Consider the following 14073-nt stretch of genomic DNA (forward strand, 5'->3'; position numbering starts at 1 on the left):
CCTTGTATTATAAAGCCAATCTTTGTTGATAGGAATGGAGCTCTCTTTATTAACCATGAAGTCATTGTGACAAGTAAATAACAATACTAATGACAAATATTTTATGTTTGTGTTGCAACAGTCATTTAAGCTATAGATGGACCTTGCATGGGCACTTATAACTACCCACAATGTCAAAACATCCACACGTGTCATGACATCACCACATAGTTATTTGAGTAATGACATCTGATACATAGCATTTACAGGTAGTCCTTGACTTACACAACCATTTGTTTAGTGATCAAAGATATAACAGCACTAAAAAAAGTGACCTACAACCATTGGGTCATCCCCACAGTCACGTGATCAAAATCCAGGCTTTGGGCAACTGGCATGTATTTATGATGGTTGGACCATCCCAAGGTCATATGATTGCCATGTGCTACCTTCCCAACTGGCTTCCAACAAGCAAAGTCGATGGGGGGGAAGATGGATTCACTTAATGACACCTGATTCATTTAACAATCGCAGTGATTTACTTTAACAACTATGGCAAAAAGAGTCATTTTGTTACACGATGGGCAGGGAAATAAATTCAGTAAATAAATAAAAAGGTTGCAATAATTGGACATGACTCACTTAACTATCTTGCTTAGCAACAGAAATTTTGGTTCCAATTGTGGTCTTAAGTTGTGGACTACATATGCATCATTTGTACGATATCATGACACACTTTGTTATGCCCCCTCTCCCATCCCAGCTCTTCCCTGCAGGGATGCCCATGGCACCTTGTGAATAGGCAATCAACCTGAACATAAAAGCTGGACTGTGGATGATCCAGCATTGATTGTACTATGACGGGTCACCAAAATCATGAGTATGTTCAAATGGTATAATGCTAAGTAGTTTACTTGGTTACTATTTACAAACCTTCAGAATAGACTACAAAACTCTTAAACAATGTTTTTAACATTTACAATAGCTCCAAACCCTTACATTTCAGCAGCAAACTAAAAATGCATATATATTTCTAGATATAAAGTCTGTTGAAGTTCCACAGTGATACTATGTCCTCTCCAGGCATTGAAGGAAAATTGAGTCAGTAAAATATTATGGCTTGCACTGGCAATTTTTCTTAAGGCTTGAGTTGACCAGGATTTACACCCTGTAAGCAATGTCTTTGGAACTGGTGGCTTCTCTGGAGCTGAGCACTATCTTCACATGTACTGGTTGTCAAATGCTGTTTGACTATTTAAATCATGTCCAGCTGCAAAACAACAAAAACAGTATTTGAAAAGAGACTATCAGTTGTGGGGAAATGTAAACATGACTTTTAAAAAATAAGTATTCTTCTTCAGTTATTTTTTTTAATATCCTGCCTTTCTCCCAATAAGGAGGACAATTCACTAAGATTTGGACTCATTTAAGTGTCAAGGATTGCACTTTGTGTGGAATGATTCAGGATTACAGAAGCCTGAACTCATTTTCTTACGTAGAATAAGCATTATGTTCATAAAATAAATTGATTATATTTTTCTACTGATCTTTGATCTGTATCTGTACATACATCTATACACTCAAGCTGAACTAGTCTGTGTATTAAATTATAAGGATTTTCTATGAAATATATTCCTTAGTCTAGTAATCAAAAACACATGTATTAGAAACCAATTTCCCAGAAATCGGGAATGATTACTGTGCAGGCCAACTTGCTATCTATGCTTCCAACAAAAGAAAAAAGGAAATAAATCAGCTACACTATAAATAAACACAGTTATGAAATGACACACAGAGGTAGAAGCAAACAGTAAATAACTGCTTGGTGAGAGGAGAATTACTCCATGTGATTTTTATTCTCCAAATGTTATACTACAGTTGGAGTGGCCAGTTCTTATACTTCTGAAGTGTTTCTGCATTGAGGTGCTCTATTCTATTGAGGGTGAAAATTTATGAGAGTGGCATCATAAGGGCAATAATGTTTTCAAATGATATATATCAGTGTTTCTCAACTTTAGCAACTTTAAGATGCATGGACTTCAATTCCTAGTATTCCTCAGCCAGTATGTTAGCTGGGGAAGTCTGGAAATTGAAATACAGACATCTTACATTTGCTGAGGTTGAGAAACACTGACATAGATAATGGATAATCTTAGCTTCTTTGAAAAAGATGTTATGAGACAGATTGGGTTATGTTTTTTAAAAATGTGCAATACAACAAGAATAGGTATATTGCTTCTTCTTGCTTCTATCACATAAAATTCAATAATGAACCACAAAAATCTAGACTTGGGTCCTCTTTTACAATGTATATCCTTAAAAAACAAAATCCACTAAACAGCCATCTTTTTGACAGAAGTCAGATTTCTAGCATACAGCCTCACCATGCTGTCCATATTCCTAGATCTGTTTATTAGGAAATTAATCAAACTGGAACTTTATAAGTCAACTGAAGTGAAGCATCTGACTTCTCCTAAAATCACTGAGCCGGAGGAGAAAGTCGGAGAAAGGAGAAGCTGTTCTAGTTAGAAAGTCCAATATATTTTCTACCTATTTGCCGCATAGGTATTCTGATGGGTGCAGTGCTAAACCTACCCAGCTGGAAGGAACGTATCTTTCACTCCAACTGCTGCAGGATCTCTCCATCAATGGAACAAATCTGGACTCTTTTGGAAAGCTATTTGCTTGAACATATCAGCCTTGAAATTTGTTACTTGCTGAGGATGAGCAAAATACTTCATGCACAGTCAGATCCAAGCGAAGCAGAATTAGTGCCTCACCTTCTGACGCAACTGAATTATGCCATTTGAGAGTCTTCGCCACAATTTAAATTTCCTTTTTTTAAATTCCCTGATTAAAATGCCGCTGGGGGGGGGCGAAAGCCCTAATAAGCAGGCATATACATAGAATGAAGGCTATTGCTAAGCACATTGATTTGTGCTTCTTAGATTGTAAGCCGCCCTGAGTCTCGGAGAAGGGCGGGATATAAATGGGATTAAAAAATAAATAAATCTGAGGCTCCCCAAATCAGGTAATCTTTGGTTGAAGAGGCCAATCTACCAATCGGGAGACAAGAGGGCAGCCAATACTGTAGGGCAGCGATTGTGAATCTTTTAGAGTCGAGTGCCAAAAACCCGCCCTCACCCCGCCTGCCCGCAGGGCCACTAACCGCATCCACAGCCCGCAGATCGCCCAGGCGGCCCAGCAGCACCATGGCAGCCACGTCCTCTGCCCGTGTCCCACAGCATCAACTGCATGCGACGGGGCAAAAGGACGGAGTCTTGTCCCTGCTGCCTGGCTGTCATGTCCTTGGCTGCACTGCTCTACACAGGCCCCACTCAGGGGCGACTATCCTTCAGGGGGGCTGCTGGTGTGGAGGGGGCCACGGGGGCAGGCAGGGCTGGGGTGACGGCACATGTGCCCACAGGGAGGGCTCTGAGTGCCGCCTCTGGCATGCGTGCCATAGGTTCGCCACCACTGCTGTAGGGCAGTAAAAGGTAAGCAATGTTTCTGACTCTACGTGCTCTCTATCCAGCACATGTTCAGTGCCAACATGAGTTTAAAATACTTACCAGATCATCAACATCACCACCTTCTTCTGCCACTGGTAAAACTTCCATGGGCTTCTCTTTGGGAGCCAAAAACTGCAAACAAAATTCATTTGCATGTTTTTCTTTGTTTATTTATATCCCTTTATTATTTATTATCAAACAACAAAGGCAGTGAACACATATAATATTGTCACTGAATGTACCTAACTCCTTCCTCCTCCTATTTTCCCCACAACAATCCCACCCTGCGATGCGAGTTATTAAAGGTTAATTTCCCCTCTCTCCCTTATTAATACAACACCAACAATTTACAGAAAAGGAAGAAAAATATTTGAATCAGAATGTTAAAAGGTTTGGGAAAAACAGATGCCGCCCTTTTGGATAATGGGACAATATACTTCAATCAGGAAGTAAGATAGGCTCTGGATAATAAAGATGATGCTCTCATACACATTTTCTACAGAACACCTCTCACTGAGTAAGCAAGCACACCACACGCACCCTACATCACTCTTAGCCTCTTCACCATCACTGAAAAACCCTTCTATTTGCTAACTAGACAGAAGGACAAAAAGTAAGAAGAAATTAAAGAATGAGAGAAATGCTTTAGGTTGTGTGGAGAATCCCCAGGGATAGAATATATCCAATAGAGATAATTGCCTCTGTATGAGATGGATGACGTATGGAAGCAAAGCCCTAAGTAGACAAAACAAACAAACAAACCTCTTGCCCCCTTCCACATTGTCATACTCATGCACAACATTCCTGCTTTAATATCCCAAATAATACTCATCCATCAAACGTAGAATTGCAGAATGTAAACAGTAGAAAACAGAGTAAGTATAATGTGAACACTAGAAACAGCAAATATCCTATCAAATGCTTGTATTAGAATAATGGGTATCAACTAAAATTTTATTCTTAAAGTTGTCATACGATACCAGTAAATTGCCCATCAGCCACTTAATTCTACACAAAAAAAAATGATCAGCAGTATTTGACTTCTGTTTTTTGTTTCCTGTTTTTTAGCACAAGCTTTGTTTTGACTCAATTTCCCAGCTATAATACAAACAGAACACTAATTTACCAAGAAAGTGCTACTTTTGGTGCTTTTGATTACCATCTACAATATATATGTGATGGATTGCATCCTACGGTGCCTTTTCACAGAGTGCAATAGAAACCACTGAGGTCAGAGATTTCTACTTGTAGCCCTCATTTATCTGTAGAATTGCTGGTATGGGGGGAAAAAATTCTTATCAATTGGAATGACCGTTATCAAAACAGAGAACAGCTACAAACTACTTTGCCTTCACAGAGGAGGCAAATTTTAGCTCTCCAGACCAAAAAAAAAAAAAAAGCAGAAGGAAACGAACAAGAATTTTACTGCCCTAAATGATATAGAGAGAGGTATCTCATTTGAAAGCAGTATATGCATTGGAATTGAGGTTGTGACCTTCACCTTACTTCTAAAAAACACTGTTTAACAGAGATCTTGAATCTTCTTTATATTAGTTCCAGGCTAGTTTGCAAAGAGAGAATTTTGGCAAGGGAACCCCTGACACAAATGTGCAATAGAAGTGAAACCCAGCAAAAGAGTACCTCACATTTCAAGATGTGACAATGTCGGATATAACCTGATTCTTGTATCAGAATCCAATGCCACTTCTTTGGTAAGCTATGGGCAAGCTCTATACTCAAAAAAAAATGTTTATTTTAAGGCTGATTCCGCAGCCTTTTACAACAAAACAAAACCCACATTTGGAAAGATTTATACAGTAAGAAAGAATGCACAGTTGTGACACAGCATACCAAGATGCTCCTCTTTCTCTGATGTTGTGGATGTAATGCAATTTTTTTACAGGCCATGTTGAAGTAAAAGCAAACTGTCAAATTTAAAGACCTTTTTGCACTGGAGCAAATCCCATTTTATACTTAAGGTAAAATGCTATTTTTGAAAACCATATATTTACTCTGAAGCCTCCGAAGTGGCACCATAACAGTAAATTAAATGTAAACAACACATAACTGAAATGTTGAAATCACTGATGACGAGAAATTGCTTGGCAACAATGTTAAACTTTTTTTATTTTGAATCAAAAAGCACTAAGCATCAGTAGATTTTTTTTTTCTGCTTCCTGGCACAAACTGCTTTACATTGATACAAAAGCAAAATTACATATATGTGTTGAAATCCTTCACTTGCCATAAGATAATGACAGAAAATTCTTGGCCCACCTCTCTTATACAGAGTGGAACACTTTCTATGTTTGCTGTTTTGAGTATCTGTCAGTTTAATGTACCTTCTCAGTGAAAAAAACAGAGGCCTGACATAGACAAATGCCTGCTTACTAAGGACCATGCATGCTTTGGAAATTATTCTGAAGGCAGGCTTCTGATGTCGTTGTTTCTGTTGCTTCTGTTGTTCAGAAAAGCAACTTCGTTTTTATCAGACTTTGCATGAGAGTGTAAAAAGGCATGAAAAGTCACATCATTTCTTAAAGCATCAGTCTCTTGTTTTCAGGCACCCACAGAAATCTTTTAAAAAATTGGTCTACTTTAATGAATAATAGAGCGAGGCTATGCTCACACAAGATCTGAAGCTCTTCTTCCAAATCATTTGCAAAACATGCATAGACTTACCGGTCTCAATTTAAATACAACGTGCACCCGTTAATGGCAGGTGCTTTAGATGTGTTATTCATCTATGACGATATTAAGTGCCTTTAAGTCAAGGTAGCTGCACATAGAAATGTGGCCTATGATGTGAACAGAAGCTGATCTACAGCCTGATCAACTATATTGAAGTTCAAGGCCTAGTAGTTCATGTGTCTGTGTTCATTTATTTGGTCAATTTATATGGCCATCCATCTCAAACACTTGACTCTGGGCAGCTAACAATGATTAATAGGATAAAAACATTATAAAGAAACCAATGAGTAGCGTACAGAGCAGCTGAGACAAAGGACTAACCAACACAAGTAATACAACTGTGATACTGGCTTGATCACACACAGGGGCCACAGGCTCAGTAACAAAAGATCTTACAAAGGGCCAGCAGGGTTGAACCAAATGGAGTGCTCCCCTGTTAGTGAGCAGGCTAAGTGTTCAATTAAAAATGCTTCACCAACACTAAAAGATCTTGTTCAACTATCAGTAGTAAATATAACTAATTCATACAACTGGGCCCCACTGATAATCCAAGATTACATGTAATTAGGTAATATTATAAGAAACAATCCTAAACCATATTTACACAATAGTGTACTGTTTATACACTGCTGTTAGCAAGTCAACATGGATTCAAACACAATCAGCAATCACAGAAATAGTTTCTATGCTGAATTAGGCTAGGGTCTTTGTGGAAGAGTGCCATTCACAACTATGCTGGTGCCTCCTTCTAGCCCATCTGCAGCTTTCAGATTATCTTCAAGGGCTTTTCGATTAATATTATATTACAATAACCCAACCATGACTTACCAATAAAATGGCCATCAAAAACAGATTTATTTCCTCTAGGTAGGGACACAATAGTTTATTGGCTGAAGCTGATAAACACTTCTAGCTTGTCACTGAAGTTATGTACCTGCCCAGCATTAATGCTGGATCCAGGAAAATATCAGGTTTGTAAACCTATTTAAGAGTGAAACTTTTTCGAGAATAGACAAGTATTTCAAATCTAGCCTAAAACCAGTAACAACCTGCTTTGTATGTTTTGAATTTTAATCTGTTCTCTCAGAGGACCTGGAGAAGTTCAACTCAAGCTTACAGGACAGGAGCTTAACTGAGAATCATCTTCATAATGATGAAAAATAAATCTGCAAACAGTCCTTTGCAGTAACTTCCTACAGATATTAAACATTATGGGAAATAAGATGGAGTTTTATGGGACTCCAGAGTAATACCTCTGGGAAGATGAGCTGACGTTTCCCAGTATCACTTTATGGTTGGGCCTGAAATCTAAGTCATTTGGGGCTAGGGAAGAAATTCCAAGAACTGAGCTGAAAAGACAGTAAAGCCTGACAAAGGAACGACAAAATAATTCTAGCAACTGCTGTGTATCAAATGCAAGTTCCATTTATAGTGATAATAGGCCTTAATTTTTATTGATGTCTGTTACATTGATCCCAAATCACAGGTAGTCCATTCAGTGCTTTGCGGCCAAATTTTGATGGCTGTCCTGAGAAGAAAGATTTGTGGCTGCAGCATGTGATCCATATATTGTCCTCCCTTGATCTAGAGATGTAATGAATAAATGACTCCTATCCTTATCAGTTTGAGCTATAGGTCCTTATCAGTTGTCTTGTTATAAAAAGGAACAAACTATTATTAATATTTGAACAATAAAGATTTAACAAACAAGAAGTTGGAATTCTCACCAGTTTCCTTAACAACATAAATGTAGTGAAGCAGCATGCAAGGTTGATTTTATTTTTCAACCTGTATATGCTTATTTCCACAACAGAATATTGCTATAAAGAAGGGGACAGGATGATGAAAATAATGTGCTAGTTAAAAATGCTCACAATGAAAAGGATATAGGATAGTTGACTCAGAATAGCTGAATATAGGGATCTTCATCACATTTCATAGGAATATACATTTATATTTATATAGGGAAACATGAAGTTAGAACCTTTTTCCGGAAATGAATTTACTAGAATTAAAGATGGTATCATTTGCATCATGGGGCAAAGTGGTGACAATATTCCATATTTACCAAGAGCCTATATAGCAAACCATGTATTTTAGATATAAGTATGCTAAAACCTGATACCTTTTTGGCATCTTCAGCTGTCAGAGAGCTTCCTTCAGCTTCCTCATTGGTGATCAATGAAATTCCATCTAAAAGTAAGCAAGTAATTTACATTTAACTTTTTTCATATAAGCTAAACCATTACAGGTCAATAGCAATAGCACATAGACTTATATACTGCTTCACAGTAGTTTTACACCCCTCTGTAAGCGGTTTACAGCATATTGTCCCCAACAATCTGGGTCCACATTTTACCAACCTCTGAAGGATGGAAGGCTGAGTCAACCTTGAGCCAGTCAGAGTCAAACTTTGGCAGTGAGTAGTGAGTTAGCCTGCAATACTGCATTTTAACAACTGCGCCACCACGGCTCGTAAGTATCACAGTCAGAAAGCAAAATATTTCTTGAGATCCACATGACAATATCACTCATCTACCCTAATTCACCTGTTAAATATATATAACCCATCAACAACATTTTTATAGCAATGCATCCTGGTCTTCCACAGAAGTATTTTGCAATCCAGATTATCTGGATTAAAAAGAATAAAATTGGTTGAAGTAAATTGGGGGTGAGGGACATTTTTAGTCCTTCTCATCTTATCAGATATGTTTAAATCTTCCTTAAGAGATAAATTATTTTGATCTGGCTTACTGTGGCATTTTTTTTTTCAGCATCAGCCGTCTCACCTCTACTACTAACATTTTGCTAACTTGCTAACTTCGCTAGGTATTAACTTCTTCAGAGAAAACCAAATGTCACGACTCATGTTCAATAGATGAGAATGATCATAACCAACCTCTAATTGATGACTCTCTCCCTATGTAAGCTAGCCAGATGTTTATGAATTTTGATTGCCTCTATAATTATTATGGGGAAACATCTGTTAGCTTGCACAGGAAGCTGACATTCTCTATTTTATGATTTAGCACCTATGTTTGATATACAGCCAAGATTGACTGTCCTATGGTTTTAGCCAAATATTTATTTCATACTCTTTAAATTGTCATTAATATAAAAGTCCTTTAGCTGGGAAGAATTTATATAAATCAAGTGGCTTTCTGCTTTTGGGATGCACACGTCTTTATGTATGTGCATGTTAAAAATACAAGCTATATGGGCATGAATGTTTGAGTTATTGTTTGCCCGTTTTAAAGTTAGCTTACACAAAACATTCTTTTGATTGATTATTCCCCACTTGATTGAAGCATGACACATAAATCTGCCATACCTCTATAAAAGCTTTCTGCATTACATCTGGAGATGCCTACAGAAATCTGAATAAACATGGGAAGAAAGAACGTGCAATAATACTTTTATTTTAGGTGGCAGGTAAGTGATGATCTGTTATAAGTTGTGCATAAAGAAGTAATAACAGATCCAATGGAAAGTCGGGGAGGTGAGCATTCAACCCATGTAACACCTTAGCTACAAAGTAAGTACAACTTTATTTTTTTTTATTTAAAAAGTTTTACAATACATTTTGACTTTAATCCCCCCCTCCCCCACCCCCACCCACCCCTCCCTATCCCTTCTCCCCATTCCCTCCTCCCCCCCCCCCCCGACTTCCCAGAGCTAAATACAGGGTATAAAATCAAAAAACAAACATAAGCATCCCTATGTTATCAGCAATAAACTATTAGTTCTATCTCCCTCTAGCTCATGTAAAATGAATACAAACAATATGAATATTACAAATAAAGTAAAAAAGAAAAAGAGAAAAACAGAAAAGAGCTTTACTCAGAATAGATTTTCTTAATCCCAGTCCTTATTCATATTAATTTCAAAGAAAAAAAAATAAACAAATTCTCAGTTACGCGCCAAAAGCGCCTATCTATTAACCTTAATAATCTCCAACCAAACTAAACCATAATCAAAAATAATTCTTGCATGTATCACACCAAATGTCTCGCAGTTCCAAGTCATCCTTGAGTTCAAATAAAAAGAATTAAAAAAAAGGGTTAAGCAATCTGTAAGACAACTTGTTGTTAATTAGGAGCTTGCATACCCATTCTTAGTTCAACACACACTTTTAGTCCATAACCCTAATATACTTTTCTAACAAGCAAATAACATCCATCTTAAATTGTGTTAAATATTAAAAAAAACTTTCTTTCTCCTCTATGATAAATTTAATCCATTAAGATACTAATTTAAAAATTTAATCAGCAATCTTAACGCCCCAAAACTTTTGGAGCACGTCTGTCATGACCCCCAAAACTTCTTTGGACCGCACCCCTCCCACATCTTCACTGTAAATACACTTTGGAGATTCCATAACTATCTGCTGGTCTTGCTCTTGCTCTCGTCTCGCTCTTCTTAGGGCGGCACGCGTCTTCCTCTGGCCTCCTGCAACATCCAATGAAACTGTATCTTGATCCCCTCCAACACCATTGTCCTCTATCTGTCTGTCTGCAACATCTTGAAGCTTTCCCTCACCGTATCCCTTAACAGCTTCCAAAAATGATAGGGGGGTTGCTTTTAACACATTGCTATAAAAATCACGTGCCTGGGCCACAGTAACCAGACGATGTCTTTTACCTTCATGCGTCACCACCAGTCCAACTGGAATCTCCCATCTAAACTTAATATCACATTTCTTAAGTTCCTGTACTAAAAATGCAAAATCTTTCCTTCTCCTTAAAATCTTCGGAGGAATCTCTTTTAAAACCAAGACTTCTTGCTCAGCCACTACCAGTTTAGTATCATAGGCAGCTTGAATAACTTCATCTCTAATTACTCTCTTTGTAAAATAGACCACCACATCTCTGGGTAACTTCCTTTGTCTTGCAATCCATGAATTTACACGAAAAATTTTGTCCATATTTCCCTCAATTTCAGATGCTGGCTGGCCCAATACCCCTTCCAGAGCCTCAGAAATCAGCTGCTTTAAATCTTCTTTACAGTTCTCCTTTAAACCCCTGACTCTAATAGCATACTGCATCTGATGATACTGAGCAAGGCTCAATTCTCCGTCCATTTTATCTCTTATATTTTCATTTTCTGATACCTTTGCTTCTAATATAGAGTTCTTTTGACTGAGATCCTTCACTTTTTCATCCAGCTGTTGCACACATTCAGCTACAGATTCAATCATAGACAACATGTCCACCCTCATTGCTCTAACTTCTCTTCCATCTTCTTCTCCAGTTTCTCCTCCAACTTTTTCAGCTTTTCATCCATCATGTCAGACATCAATTGTGAATGCTTTCCAAGAGCATCTTGTAAATCCTTAAGAGGAGGTGCAGGAGGAAGCAAAGCTTGCAATGAGGTCTGTTGCACCAGGGAAGACCCCGCACTCCGAAGAGCTTTAGAAGTTTTAGCCGCCATCTTCCCCCACTTTCACTTATTGCGCACTTTCACTTTAAAGCTATAAAATCCATTGAGCTAGAGAGTAAAGATAAGAGTCCACATCACCTTGACCTCCTGTACCGCTCTGCCTGCATCTTGATAATCAAAAGTATTTCCTTTCGGCAGGGGTGGTTGCTAACGCCTGGCTCTGCTCCATAAATCCCGGAGCAGGGGCGCTGCGCAGCTCGGAGCAACCCAGGCTTCGGGGGGGCTCAATCCTTCAGCCGCCCAAACTCTCAGCTCAGGCGGCCCCGGAGAGCTCAACCCCTACCTGGGGCCTCACCCCCTCCTCTTCTCCCGAGGAGGGGGCTTCAAATCCATCTAAACAGCTGATCGGCGCTGTTTACGATGGAAAAACACAGCTGCGGAGCGGGCAGCCCGAAAACGGCTGTCTTCGGCGTCGCGTCGCCACCGGAAGCTGAGTAAGTACAACTTTATTAAAACATTCTGGCTATAGGTGATTTTTTCCCCCATTCACTATGCCCCAAAACATTTGCAATGGAATATATTGTTTGAGTGCCACTTGCATGGAAAATCTGGTTCAAACATTTTAGTATTATAATGAATGGGTTGAATGCATCAAAAGGTTTCTAGGGATGAAACACTATAATTCCTCTGTCTGTGGGAAGTTTTTGATCTAGTAGCTGAACAGCAGAACTGTTCTCTGCCAATCCCCTATGCTCCATCGATACCCTTTGGAGTAATGGGGAAAATGGAGCTGGGGATAATAGGGGGGATGAAGGGATTAGTGACACATTCCATGACTCACACCCCTTCTACCTGCAGGATAACACAGCATGGATTTAATATGTTTTTACAATAATACAGGGTTCAATAATACAATTCCTAGTAGTAGAATGACTATTGTGTACCCAATCCTTTCATCAAATTCATTGCCCACCTGCAACTTGTATTTAAAAATGAATGCTTTCTATACGTACATGTGTATGCACACAGGAACACACACACACATACATATATACATGTGTGTATGCTTATGTGTATATATGTATTTCTCTGTGCACACACACACACAAGTGCATACAGGAATACAAACACACAAACATACAGATATATTTCCGTTTGTATTCCTCTGTGTGTGTTTGTGTGTATGTGTGTATATATGTATATACAGTGTGTGTATATGTATACACAAACACGCACACATACAGTATACATTTGTCACCTAGACAGTAAAATGGGTGGTATCTAAATTTGATAAATAAATCAAATTTAAAAAATAATTATTTTGAATAGAAGTACTGTTTTTTTCACATTTCTAGGATGCTTTACAGTTAAATCCTTTCTTCCTCACTACATACCATAAACAATGTTTGACATACCTTGTATCACAATCTCCCAGAAATCTGGTAAGTTTTTGTCTTCCAGCCTTTTTTTCAACGCCTCCAAAAAATCATTAAAGCACTGCACTTCTGATAGCTGACATGGTGACAACAGCAAAGGAATAAGACAGGGAAATAAACATTAGCTTGACACCAAAGAGATACCATATTCTTAATTCATCGTGATACTTTGAATGAAGGAGGCATAGAAGAGAATTACAAACGACCACAAAGACATTTATCTGCCCCCATTTAGAGTCAAGCTTCTAGTATGCAGTGAATCACAATGTGATCTATCAAATCATTTATCAAAGGAGCAGTGCTTGTTTGGTGGCTGAGACTAAGAAATTATTTTAGATGAAACTTTCATTTCATCTAACAGTTGCAGGTAATTAAAAATTTCAAGAAAGCTTGATCTGTTCAGAATACGGACCTCAGATCAAATACAGAGCACAGCCATCTCTTTTATATCTCTAGCATACTATAACAATTTTGTTCTGTGCATTTTTTGATGCCACTTCATCAGTTTTCAATTTTAAAAAAATCAAATCTCATTGCAGAAAAGATTATGGCTTTAACATCCACGTTACCTTAATAGCGTCCTCTCTGAAAACTTTTATGCAATTGATGCTCTTTATGTAATACAGATGCCCTCTGTTTTCCAAAAACTGAAATATGTGTTTTATCAGCTGCTGGCTAACTAGAAGACAAGAATAATAAAACTCAGATATATAATTTGGAATGCATAAGCAGAGTGAATGTTATTCAAACTGTGCAACGTATTACAATACTGATTAATTCAAGCGTTAACTTTAAGAAACCATCCCTGGGCTCAATCCTATTAAACAGCCTTTATCCTTCCCTTTTGCAGGAAGGCTGTTGAGAATGTAACCAAATGGCAACACAAGAAGGTTCTGCAGGAGGCAGATTACCTGGCCCTTTTTCAGTCAGAAGTCAGATCAGATTATAGTACTGAGATAGCATTGATTACACTTGCTGAGGACCTCTGGAGAAATCAGGGTGGTTGTTTCTATCCTGGCCCTCTTTGATTTCTCAGTGGTTTTCAGTATGATTGATCATGGTATAGATCAACC

General features: G+C 38.1%; 1 protein-coding gene across 2 annotated transcripts in view; it reads right to left on the minus strand.

The window, feature by feature from the left end:
• Nucleotides 1-875: 875 nt before the first annotated feature.
• XRCC5 (X-ray repair cross complementing 5) overlaps nt 876-14073 on the minus strand; it is a 58986-nt gene continuing 45788 nt past the window's right edge. For both annotated transcript variants that reach the window (XM_081336486.1, XM_081336487.1), the window contains exons 17-21: nt 13570-13679; nt 12980-13076; nt 8308-8375; nt 3552-3623; nt 876-1249 (exon numbers count right to left, since the gene is read on the minus strand). In XM_081336486.1, coding sequence (XP_081192612.1) covers nt 1235-1249; nt 3552-3623; nt 8308-8375; nt 12980-13076; nt 13570-13679 — 362 coding nt within the window. In that variant the 3' untranslated portion in view covers nt 876-1234. The remainder of the gene's footprint in view (nt 1250-3551; nt 3624-8307; nt 8376-12979; nt 13077-13569; nt 13680-14073) is intronic.

The sequence above is a fragment of the Vipera berus genome (genome assembly GCF_964194415.1).
Source record: "Vipera berus genome assembly, chromosome: 1".
NCBI classification, from domain to species: domain Eukaryota; kingdom Metazoa; phylum Chordata; class Lepidosauria; order Squamata; family Viperidae; genus Vipera; species Vipera berus.